Source organism: Pseudonaja textilis, chromosome 5 (assembly GCF_049901715.1).
Source record: "Pseudonaja textilis isolate UNSWEBS1 chromosome 5, rPseTex1.2, whole genome shotgun sequence".
NCBI classification, from domain to species: Eukaryota; Metazoa; Chordata; class Lepidosauria; order Squamata; family Elapidae; genus Pseudonaja; species Pseudonaja textilis.
Window position 1 is genome coordinate 74375136 of NC_141994.1, and position 12395 is coordinate 74387530.

General features: G+C 52.2%; 1 protein-coding gene across 1 annotated transcript in view; it reads left to right on the plus strand.

Moving 5' to 3' along the window:
- The first annotated feature begins 295 nt into the window (after positions 1–295).
- FLNC (filamin C) overlaps positions 296–12395 on the plus strand; it is a 108638-nt gene continuing 96538 nt past the window's right edge. The window contains 1 exon segment of the mRNA XM_087935400.1: positions 296–1257. Within this exon segment, the coding sequence (XP_087791526.1) occupies positions 891–1257 (367 nt within the window). The 5' untranslated portion in view covers positions 296–890.

Genomic DNA, 12395 nt, shown 5'->3' on the forward strand with positions numbered 1-12395 from the left:
TTGCTGCTAGAAGAAGGGGGAGGGAGGGAGCCAATCCCCGCCGCTTGCTATCCATAGCGCCCAATCCCGAGCGGTGGGATTATCGAGCCGGGGCGGGGGGCGCGTTTGCCAAGTTAACTTCGCCCCGTCATCCCTTACTTGTCGATGGGTCCCGGGGCGCGCAGGCATTCCTCGCAGTCCTTCCTCCTGACGTGGGGCGAGGGCGGGGAATTGAGGGGTGGGGGTGGGGTGGGTGGGGAGGGCGAGGGGGGCCGGCGGAGCCTTTAAAACACCCCCTCCTTCGTCCCGGACCTTCCACTTTTGAATGAGCCAAGAGACCATCCGGACGGACGGCCTGCCTCTCCATCCGTCTCCTTCGTCCCGACGCTCGCCTGCGTTGCGCGGTTTTTTTTCCGGCCTGGGGGTCGCAAAAAGAAAAAGTGGGGGAAGAAAACCAAGCCGAGAGACCAGAGAGGACCCCCTCCTCCTCTTCAGAGCCCCGAAGACAAAGAGGAAGCCAACTCAAGACATCCCACCCACAGCCAAGCCAAGCCGGCCCCTCTCCGGGTGGTGAAATTCCTGCGCCTTTTCGGGCAACTTTCTCTGTCTTCCTTTTTTTATTTTTTTGCGGGGTAAAGAAAGTTTCCGCGGGGTTTCGCCGGCCGGGAGAGGCAAGAAAGTGGGGAACAACCCCCCCCCACGCCGCCACCTAAGCCAAGCCGAGGGGCTGACCGCTTTCACTTTCGAACACTTTCCCTCTTAAAGCGGGCACTTTCCTTCCCGTCTCCGCTGCCTCTTCTTCGCTTTCCCGCAGCAAGTTCGGATCGCGCGCAGGCACACCCACACACATCCACACACCCACCCGGGATTGTCGGAACCCCTCCGCCCCCACCCATTCCGCCGCCGCCGCCATGAACAGCAACAGCTACTACGAGCAGCCCGCGCAGGGTTACTACCAGCCGGGCGAGGAACCTCAACAAGAGGAGATGCCGGCTACGGAGAAGGACTTGGCCGAAGACGCGCCCTGGAAAAAGATCCAACAGAACACCTTCACCCGCTGGTGCAACGAGCACCTGAAGTGCATGCACAAGCGCATCGGCGACCTGCAGAAGGACCTGAGCGACGGCCTGAAGCTCATCGGGCTCCTGGAGGTGTTGAGCCAGAAGAAGATGTACCGCAAGTACCACGCGCGCCCCAACTTCAGGCAGATGAAGCTGGAGAACGTCTCGGTGGCGCTGGAGTTCCTCGACCGGGAGCACATCAAGCTGGTCTCCATCGGTGAGTCCACTCCACCCTTCCGCACAGACGCTCGCGCGCACACACACACACACACACACACTCCGGAGGGATTGGAGAAGGGGGAAGGGCCGCTGGCTTGGTCTCAACCCCGCTGTCTCCTGGCTGGGGTGGGTCAGAGGGGGAGACAGGCAGGAGGAGGAAGGGAGAGGGAAAGGAGGGAGCGAGGGAGGGAGGGCGGGGGCTGGTAGAGGAAAGGGGACTGTGCCCAAGACAGGAGGGTGACTGAGTCTGGAATGGGCAACTTACAATGGGTTCGCCATGGCCGTTTAGCCACGCCAATTCAACATGACCAACTTGCCGTGGCCAACTCAATAAGGTCAACTCACCATGGCCAACTCAATATGGCCAACTTGTTGTGGCCAACTGAATATGGCCAACTCACCATGGCCAACCCAATACGGCCAACATGCCATGGCCAACTCAATATGGCCAACTTGCCATAGCCAACTCAGTATGGCCAACTTGCCATGGCCAACTCAATATGGCCAACTCAATATGGCCAACTCGCCATAGTTGGCCAACTGGCCATAGCCAACTCAGTATGGCCAACTCACCATGGCCAACCCAATACGGCCAACTCAATATGGCCAACTTGCCATGGCCAACTCAATATGGCCAACTTGACATGGCCAACTCAATATGGCCAACTCACCATGGCCAACCCAATACGGCCAACTCAATATGGTCAACTCGCCATGGCCAACTCACCACCGCCAACTCGCCGCAGGACGACTTGCCGTGGAACAATTCAACAATTCAATTTCATTCTTTAAAACAATTTTTAAAATGTTTTCATTTTGGTTGTGCACATTTCCTATTAGCGCCCCCCCCCCTTATGTCCTTCCTTTCCTGATTTTATCCCCCACCCCGTTTTCTTCAATATTAGTGTAATTCTTGTCCTGTGGCGAATTGGCTGGGGTGAGTTGCCTGGTGGTGAATTGGCAAGTTTTTGGCCGTGGCTAGTTGGCCATATTGAGTTGTCCTACACTCCACTGAGTGGACCTTATAGTCTGGTGGCAGGGACTACTGTCTATATTGTGTGTGTGTGTGTGTGTGTGTGTGTGCGCATGCGGCCAGGTCAGTCAAAGGCGGCGTGGTGCCAGCTCAGGAAGTGCTGATGTGATTTTTTTGGGGGGGGAGGATTTGATAATGATTGAGGGACGTGTGTGGGTGCCCCTCCCCTGCTGACCCGAAGTGGGTCCCAACTTTGGCTGGCTGTGTGGAGACGGCCTGCCCAGAAAGGGGCTTGTGTGGGTATGTGAGGTTGTGTAGCAGGACCAGCGGGAGGGACTCTGTGGGCCCAGCTCAGGAGGGGTTGGTGTCATGTGGGGTGTGCATGTGTGTGTGTGTGTGTGTGTGTGTGTGTGTGGCCATTGTGGGTGCCAATCCGGCCTGCCCCTCCCAGGCTGACTTGGAATGAATCTATCTCTGTTTACTGCAAACCCAGGTTTGGCTGGTTGTGTGAAGGCGGCCTTCTCAAAACGAGGAACTTCCATGGGGATTGGACAGGCAATCCTTGACCGACGGTGCTTCACTTAGTGACCAATCAAAGTTACAATGGCATTGAAACGGCCACTGCTCGCACTTACGTCCGTGGCAGCTTCCCCAGCCAGGGTGACGGGATCCAAATTCAGAGGCTCGGCACCCCTGACTCATGTTTAGGACGGTCGTCGTGTCCCCAGTGTGTGTGTGTGTGTGTGTGTGTGTGTGTCAGTCACACGATCCCCTTTTGCGACCTTCCAACTGGCAACGTCCAGGGGGGATGGACTGAAGGACTGTCTGGCTCATTTTAGCCACTGCAGGGATTCACTTAACGACCGTGGGAAGAAAGGGTTGCAAAAGGGAGCAAATCGTCTCCAAATTGCGGTCTGGCTTAGCGATGGGAAATATTTTTTTTGCAGGGGGGCGGTAGGGGACGTTCAGCAGTGGTCATAAGTCGAGAATGAACTGTGGCTGCCGTTGGTATGACGGTGACTGTCCCCAAACCCCGGACGAACCATTGGGGTGACTTCTTGTTGGCAAACCCATTTCTCTCTCTCCCTCTCTCTCTCTCTCTCTCACTCTTTCTTTCCTTTCTCTCTCTCCCTCCCTTTCTCTCCCTCCCTCTCTCTCCCTTTCTTTCTCTTCCTTTCTCTCTCCCTCTCCCTTTTTTCTCTCTCTCCCTCCCTCCCTCCCTTTCTCTCTCTCTCCTCCTTTCTCCTCCTCCCTCTCTCCTCTCTTTCTCTCTCTCTCCCTTTCTCCTCCTCCCTTTCTCCTCCTCTCTGTCTCTCCCTTTCTCTCTCCCCCTCTCCCTTTCTTTCTCTCCCTCTCTCTCCCCTTTCTTTCTCTCTCTCTCCCTCCTCTCTCTCTCCCTCTCTCGCTCTTTCTCTCCCTTTTCTCTCTCCCCCACATCTCCCTCTCTCCCTCTTCCTTTCTCTCTCTCCCTCCCTTTCTCTCTCCCTCTCTCGCTCTTTCTCTCCCTTTCTCTCCCTCTCTCCCACATCTCCCTCTCTCCCTCCCTCCCTCCCTTTCTCTCTCTCTCTCCCTCTTTTTCTCTCCCTTTCTCTCCCTCTCTCTCCCTCTGTGCCTCTCTCTCTCTCCCTCCTCTCCCTTTCTTTCTCTCCCTCCCTCCCTCCCCTCTCTCCCTCCCCTTTCTTTCTCTCCCTTTCTCTCCTCTCTCCCTCTGTGCTCTCTCTCTCTCCTCCTCTCTCTCTCTTTCTTTCTTTCTCTCTCTCCCACATCTCCTCTCTCCCTCCCTCCCTTTCTCTCTCTCCCTCCCTCTCTCCCTCCCCACCCCCTTTCTCTCTCTCTCTCCCTCCTCTCTCTCTCCCTCTCTCCCCTTTCTTTTCTCCCTCCTCCCTCCCTCTCTCCCTCCCCGCCCCTCTCTCTCACCCCCACGCCATCTCCCCCCTTTGCCCAAAGCGCCCCAGATCAGAGGCTGGGATCCTCCGTGGGCTTCCAGCTGTTCCTCCGGCAGCAGCTGTTCCCGGACAACCTCTGACCCAGTGCCAACTTCCCAGGTTACACCGAAGGCTCCTTCGTCACGGCTGAAATGCCTTCTTGGGAGACAACTGGGGCGCCTGATGGGGGCCGGCAGCTGGAGATGCCGAGTCTTTGGGGTGGGGGGGACCGGGGGTTCCAGCTGGAAAGGAGGTTGGTGGGAAATGCCTCCAGCTTCGGCTCAACGGCCCAAAAGAGAGGCTGGCAGGGTTGACTCCCCCGCAGAGGAGGGACTGGCATGCCGGGGTCCTCCTCGCTGCTCTCTCTTGGAGCTGGGTGGGCATTTCCTGGCCCAACTAGGGAACAACATCAGGCTAGGAGGGAGTGGGGGTTGGTGGAGAGGAGGAGGAAGGACTGTGGGGCCCTTGGTGCTCTCTGAGCTGGGTGGTTTTTCTTGAAGACGTTTCCTGGCCCGACTAGGGAGCATCATCTCAGTGCTTGGAGGGAGTGGGGGTTGGTGGAGAGGAGGAGGAGGAATGCGGGGTCCTTGGTGCTCTCTGATATTTTTCTTGGAGATGTTTCATGACCCAACTAGGTAACATCCCTGAAGCTAGAAGGGAGTGGGTTTGCAGAGGGTGGGGGGAGGGAGGAGGAGGAGGAGGAACAGGAAGAGGAGGAGGAGGAAGGAGGAGGAGGAGGAGGAATGCGGGGTCCTTGGTGCTCTCTGATATTTTTCTTGGAGATGTTTCATGACCCAACTAGGTAACATCACTGAAGCTAGAAGGGAGTGGGTTTGCAGGCGGGAGGAGGAGGAGGAGGAAGAGGAGGAGGAGAAGGAGGAGGAAGAGGAGGAGGAGGAGAGGAGGGAGGAGGAGGAGGAGGAGGAGGAGAGGAGGAGAGGAGGAGGAGGAGGAGAGGAGGAGGAGGGAAAAGGAGAGGAGGAGGAGGAGGAGAAAAAGGAAGAGGAGGAGGAGGAAGAGAGAGGAGGAGGAAGGAGGAGGAAGAGGAGGAGGAGGAAGAGGAGGAGGAGGAGGAGGAGGAGGAAGAAGAAGGAGGAGGAGGAGGAGGAGAAAAAGGAAGAGGAGGAGGAGGAGGAGGAGGAGGAGGAAAACAGCAACAACTATGGGGTCCTTGGTCCTCTCTGAGCTTTGCTTTTTAGTTGCAGACGTTTCATGGTCTAACTGGGGAACATCATCCAGTGCTAGAAATAAAGTGTTTTGCAGGGAGGATGAGGATGAGGGGTGTGTGTGTGTGTGTGTGTGTGTGTGTGTGTGTGTGCCCACAGACAGGGTCAAAAAGCACAAAGATGGGAGCTCCCACGGTGTGATCAGAGATGCATCCCACCTGTTGACACCCATACAAACAAGGATCCAAGATGGGCAGGATGTACGTTTTAATAAATGTTATTAAAAACATGCGGAGAGCTTTGATTGGTGGAGATGAACCAGAGACACAGGCAGTCCTTGACTGATAAGCCACAAACGGGGATGTTGGTTAGTTTGGGATTCAGGAGTGCTGGCTGCATGCAGAAGCCAGGTGAATTCAAACAGATTGAGCAGGTTGTGAGAATGCGACTCAGGTGCTTGGTGGGAGAGCAACAAGGATTTGGGCTTTTTACGGTGCAAAACCCCCGATGCTTCAGTTGTGGCTTAAAACGATCAGCTCCTTTCTAAGTTGCGGGTCTGTAACAAAAGGGGTGTTTTCCCAACACATCCACTCTGTTGTTTTCTCCAGGGATAAAAAATGATCTTGCAGTTGTATCAAAATGAAGTTACTTGCAACCAGGAACTGGTAAAGTTTTTGAGATACACACACACACACACACACACACACACACACACACACACTAGTTGGAGATCCGTGCTTTGCTGTGTAACTATGTGGTCGGGCTTAGTTTTTGGGGAGGAAAAGTGGGGGAGGGAAATTCTGCTTCTGCGTACCAGCATCCATTGGTATTCATCTGGCTAGCGTCCTGTCAGGGTGTGAGGAGAGTGGAGGGCTGTTTGGAAACTGAAAGAGTATTTGCTGTGGGAGCAAGAAGGAGACAGCAAGGAGCCTGGGCGTGCCTTAGCTCAACTGTTCTGTACTAAAGCTGCTTGGGGCTGTGAAACTGAGACTCCTCTCCTCTGCAAGTTTTGCATTTGGAAGAGATTTCTTTCCAGGTGGGGAGGGGGAGTAGAACTTCTTAGCATCAGAGCGTGTTAATAATTATAGGGAATACTCTAAATGCTCTGACGGTCATTTCGAAAAATCTTTTCTTATTGAGCCCCTAGAAGCCAAGAGGAAAATATGTGCCAAATTTCAACTTTGTAGGCTTTACGGTCCTGGAGATTTTGTGATGATGCCTGAGTGATCTTTCACTTTTTATAGATATATATATATATAAATATTTTCCCCAAGACCTTTGGAATTTTCCAAGGTTACTAAAGAAATGTCAGCATTTTGCTGGCTACTTTTGAGAAGTTCTGCTCAATTCGTTTGCCAAGGTCTCTGTTTTGCGCTGTGTTATTTCTAAACGCCTCACGTTCCAACAACCGTCGGTCGGTCGGTGGGATGAAAGCAGCTGGAAAACAGGATGCAAAATTTTCCTCCCTCGATTCTCTTCTCTTTCATTTCACATTCCTGATTCATTGTGTCCACTTTCCACTTTTATTTTTTATTTTTTGAAATATTTTTATTGCTTTACGTCATACATTTCCTTTCTGTGTTGAGCGGTGTGCTCTCTAGGTGTCCAAGGTCTTAACATACAAACATCAACGCACACACACCAAATATGCAGTAATATATAAACACTAATACGCGATAACATCAATCATATCATAACATATATTAACTTCCATTATAGTATCGGTTATATAACCGTCGGAAATATTTACTCATCTGTTTTTCTTTCTCCTATAAACCATATTTTGCCTAATTTCACTCCTCTAGCCTCAATATCTGTCATTTAACCATTTAGAGAATAGTTCCCATGTTATGAGATAGTCCGAATCTTCTTTTCTTTTAATTTTTAGGGTTAGTGTGGGTATCGGCAACCAGTGGCTCTGGAGCTGCCTGTGGCTCTTTGGGCCCTCTGCGGTGGCTCCCTGTGGGGTGATCCCACCGCTGGCCGTCCCCGTCCCCCTGCCCTTCCCTCCCAGTCACTCCTCACTGTGCCTGAGAAGGTAAAACACAAAAAACAGGAATGAGAGAGAGGGAGGGAGAGAGAGAGAGAGAGGCCCATTTCCCATAGGAAATACTGGGGGCCACAAAACCTGGGAAGGCATAGCGGGGTGGTGGTGTCATGTGACTGGATGGGAGTGACGTTGAGTTGGCCATGCCCACCCAGGTTTTGTGGTTTTCTTTTCTGTGGGAAACGGGTCCAAATGGCTCTTTGAGTGTGTTGTGGTTTGCCGACAGCTTGTGCAGAATCAGATAGTGGGGAAGAACAGGGCCCAGTCCTCAGACGAGGGTCCTGCATCCGATACAGAGATGGGACGAGGACCATCTGGGAGTGGGGTGCTGCCTCCAGAGCCTCTGGAGTCTGGCAGCAGCGAGGCAGAGGAACAAGGGGAGCCTGTTCCCAGTGCGCACTTGCACGGAGCTGCTAGAAGGTGAGAGGAGCTGAGACAAAAGGGGCAACTTGGGAGAAAGGCTGGGAGGGGATTGCCCCTCCTCTAAGGGATAAAGGACAGGCAAAGGTGAAGAAACCTTTGCAGGAAGCAAAGTCGTTTGCTCTGTTCAGATTAAACCTTGAAGCTCTGTGTGGACTTTGTACTTCGGTTGGTTGCTTTTTTTCCCAGTTCATTTGGCACTTCAGATGTTGGCAGCCATTCAAAGGAGAGAAAGGTGGGTGCTTATCTCGAGGGACTGTTTGGGACTCATTACGGGCTGGGAATGAACATAATTCCCAGCGTTTGCAATAAAACAAGAGTTGTTTGAACTAAGCCTGTGCTTAAGTACGGTCTCAGGAAGCCTTGGTCAGAACAGAGTGTTGAAAATTGTTTGACCCCTGGGTCAGCCTATCCATCTGTGCACATTCCAGACTTTTTCAAAATTATAATATCATCTGCAGGGGTTTAACAACAATTCTAACGCGGTGGGTCAAATAAGATGGAGGCGTCCCTTTAACTCAAGGGGTGTACAGGTAGCCCTTGAGTTAAAGCAATTCGCTTCGTGACGGTTTGGAGTTACAACAGCCTGAAACGAAGGGAGCGAGGACCATTTTTCACACTTACAACCATCGCCGCATTCCACGTAATCGAAATTCACACGCTTGATCACTGACTCATATTTATGACGGTTGGAGTGTCCTGGAGTCACAGGATCTCCTTTTTGCGGCCTCCTGACCAGCAACATCCAAAAGGGGTCAGCAAGATTCACTGAACAAACCTGTTATGACCTTCACGACGGATATGAGCTCCTTAACGACCGTGGCAAGAAAAGTCATAAAATGAGGCAAAAGCCAGGAGTGGGATTCTACCAGTTTGGGAGAACCGGTAGTTCCAGTGAGCGTTTGGCCCCACCCCATTCACACCTGCTGTTTCCTGTGCTTTATTTCCCGGGTTTTTTTTAGCACAGCTGATTTGTGCGGCAGACAAATTCTTGCCCGCGTTTCAGCTGTTTTAGTCCCAGAGGCTGCAGTAAAAGTTAAGTCATTGAGTTAAAATTGGGTTTTTTAAAATGTAGAGCAGCAGTGGTGGCATTCTACTGGTTCGGCCCGGTTCTCCCGAGCCGGTAGCGCTGAAGAGCAGCGGAAACTGAACCGGTTCTCTAAGACAAGGGTCCCCAACCACCGGGCCCTGGACCGGTACCGGTCCGTGGAACATTTCCTACCGGGCCGCCGGTTTGCTGGGCACCGCCATCTTGTTTTGATGAGAAAGTGCTTCGGGTGAGCTTTTCCGGTTGGAAAGCGGCGTTTGTCCTGAAGGAATCCTCGCGCCTTAGTTTCATCGAAGGGGGACTTGAATGAAACTAAGGCGCGAGGATTCTTTCAGCACCAAGGCAAGGCGAGCCGAGCGACCGTCCCGAAGCCGTCCCGAAGTGAAGCCCATCAACAAAGGTACAAAGGAGGAGTTGAAGGTGGTGGGGAGAAGCGGGGGACGGCTGGCCGGCCGGTCGCTCGGCTCGCCTTGCCTTGTCATGCGTGCTGATGCCGGTACCGGGCGCGCATCATTTTGTGATGCCGGTACCAGGCCGTGGCACAAAAAGGGCTGGGGGCCACTGCTCTAAGACACTCTGCTGTTGGGCCCACCTGCCTGCTAGGGCTCACATACTGACCTTTATTCCCCGCTTTGGAAGCACAGCCGCTGTAGTGCGGCAAAACAAATTGCCACGCGACAGCTGCTGAAGCAACCGGGAGAGCGCAGGATTGCAGGAGGGGAGTAGGAAAGCCTCTGTGCCTGCACAAAGTGCGCTTTTGGCACACGCGCACAAAGAGCGTGCACGCCTCTAAAGCAGGTCCACCAAGCCACCACACCCGCCAAACCGGTGGTAAACTTTTTTGAAGTGCACCACTGGTGTGTAGAGCAAGTGCACGCGTGCTTGGTGTGCCTGCGTCGGTGAAGCACACGCTCCCCAAACCGGTTGTTCCAACCGGTTGAATCGCAGTCCTGAGCAAAACTGACCGAACAATTTGTCTGGCTTAGCAACGGCAATTTGCGAAGACCAGGCTGAGCCCGAGGGAGGGATTAAATGCGCCATAGGTGTTCTGACCAAGGTTTCCTAGACTGTAATTATGCACGCGCTTATTTTCAAAACAAGCCTTGTTTTATTGCAACGCTGGGAATTGTTTTCATTCCCAGCCGGGAATGAATCTCAAACAGTCCCTCGAGATAAGCACCCACCTTTCGTTTCTGTGAAGTGCTGCCAAGAACAGACGTGTCCAATGAATTAAAAAAGAAAAAACCAAGCAAAGTACAAAGAGCTTCAAGAACAAATCTGAATTGAACGAATGACTTTGCTTCCTGCAAAGGTTTCTTCACCTTTGCCTGTTCTTCATACCTTATGGGAGGGGGAAATCACCTCCAAGCCTTATTACCGAATTGCCCTTTTTGTCTTAGCTGCTCTTTCATTCTGGCAGCTCTGTGCACACGCACACTGGGAACAGGCTCCCTTTATTCCTCTGCCTCGCTGCTGTCAGATTCTGGAGGCTCCAGAGTCAGCACCCCACTCCCAGATGGTCCCGGCCCCATCTCTGCATCGGATGCAGGACCCTCATTCGAGTTCTCCCCAGACTCCCGACTGGTCCCCGTTCTTCCCCACTGTCCGATTCCGCTGCCGGCTGCACAGGCTGCCGCCGAACCACAACAATTGGTCCCTGGGTGCCAACCAGAGATCTAAGTCCCGCTTATCTTGAATGCCCCTCTTATCTCCTGCTCATTTTCCCTTAACGTTCAGTTGGCCAGATTCTTGTAGAGAGCTTAAGCTTGCAATAAACCTTTATACCCATTTAAACAGTCTGTATCTTCTGATTTCCCAGGTGCTTGACAAAACTGGAGAGACCTTAGCCTTAGGAGAGTGAGTTTCTTAGGGGTAATTAGAGATAGTCCTCGACTTACAACAGTTTCACTTAGCGACCGTTCAAAGTTACAACGGCACTGGGGAAAAAAAAGGTGACCGTTATCACCTTTTTTCACATGTACGACCAGGGCAGCGTTCCCAAGATCACGTGATGTAAAATTCAGACGCTTAGCAAACTTGTTTGTATTTATGACAGTCGCAGCATCCCGTGTGTGTGTGTGTGTGTGTGTGTGTGTGTGTGTGTGTCACACGATCCCCTTTTGCGACCCGCTGACCAGCCACGTCAATGGGGGAGCCAGATTCATTTCACAACCTCTTTACTAACTTGATGAAAGCAGTGATTCACTTAACAACCGTGGCAAAGAAAGGTCGTAAAATAGGCCAACATTCACTGAAGTGCTGTTTGGATTAGCATTGTAAATTTGAGGGTTGATTGTGGTCGCAATTCGAAGCCTGTATTTATTTCCAATTTATTTCTCTTAGCCAATTTATTTCTTTCAGTCAATTTATTTCTCTCAGCCAATTCTGACAACCAGTGTGGGGACCGGAATTTTCATGGCTAAGCGAGGCAACCATTTAAAGGGATGAATTTGCGCCTGGTTTTGTGACCGTTCGCGTCGCCGTTGTTGGGAAATTAGCTGAGAAGTTGACAAATGGTGTTCACCTGACCTCAGGATACCATCCTAAGTGCAAGAACCCAAAAATCACTTTTTCCAGTGCAACCATCCCTTCAACAGTTGCTAAGTACTGTGTTTCCCCGAAATTAAGACCCTGTCTTATTTTTTTTGGCCACCAAAAAAGGCACCAGGTCTTATTTTCAGGGGATGCCATTGTTGTGGTTTGCCATCAGCAGGTGCAGATGGCTGATGTCTCAGAAAGCGAGGACTCAGATGAGGGGCCTGCGTGTGATGCAGGGACGGGGCCAGGACCATCAGGGAGTGGAGTGCGGCCTTCGGAGGTTGTGGAGGCTGGCAGCAGTGAGGAAGAGGCCCCCGAGGAGCCTGTGCCCAGCTGCAACAGCATGGGCGACTTGGGAGTAAGGCTGCAAGGGGATGGCCCCTCCCTTAAGGGATAAAAACCAGCGGAGAAACCGGAGTTCTTTGCAGGAAGCAAAGAAGTTTTTGCGCTCAAGCCTTGCGGACGTTCGGAATACCTTGGTTGGTGTGTGGAGATTCTTTGTGTTTGAAATATTTTTTAGTAACTTTATCTCGTGTTCTTGGCAGGCTTGTATAACCTCGTCCTTATCAAAGACAATTAATTTACTCTGTTTCCCCCAAAATACAACCTACCCTGAAAGCAAGTGGGAAGGAGCAGAATTCGTAAAGAAAACATTAAAAGATTTCGCTGTTACCTCTGTTTGGGGTTGGTTTCCTAGGAACAAGGTTTGGGTCAGAACAGTCATCCACCGACTAACCTCACTTGAGCGCGTCGTCCCCGGCCTCCTTTTCGCTGTCCGAGGCCTTCAGGAACTACTTCTGCGGCCGGCAAAGCTTTTCTAAAGGCCTCTGCAGCCTTCAGGATCGATCCAGAGCTTTGTTCTCAGCTCCAGAGGCCTTCAGGAAAGCCTTGCGGGCTGCAGAAGAAATAGGCCTGCCAGGCAGGTGTCGGGGTGTGCAAGGCCTGGCTACACCTGTCCCAAGGTAAGTAGTAGGGCAGCTCCACCCAAGATTAATTTTTATCCATCCACTCTGGAGTGG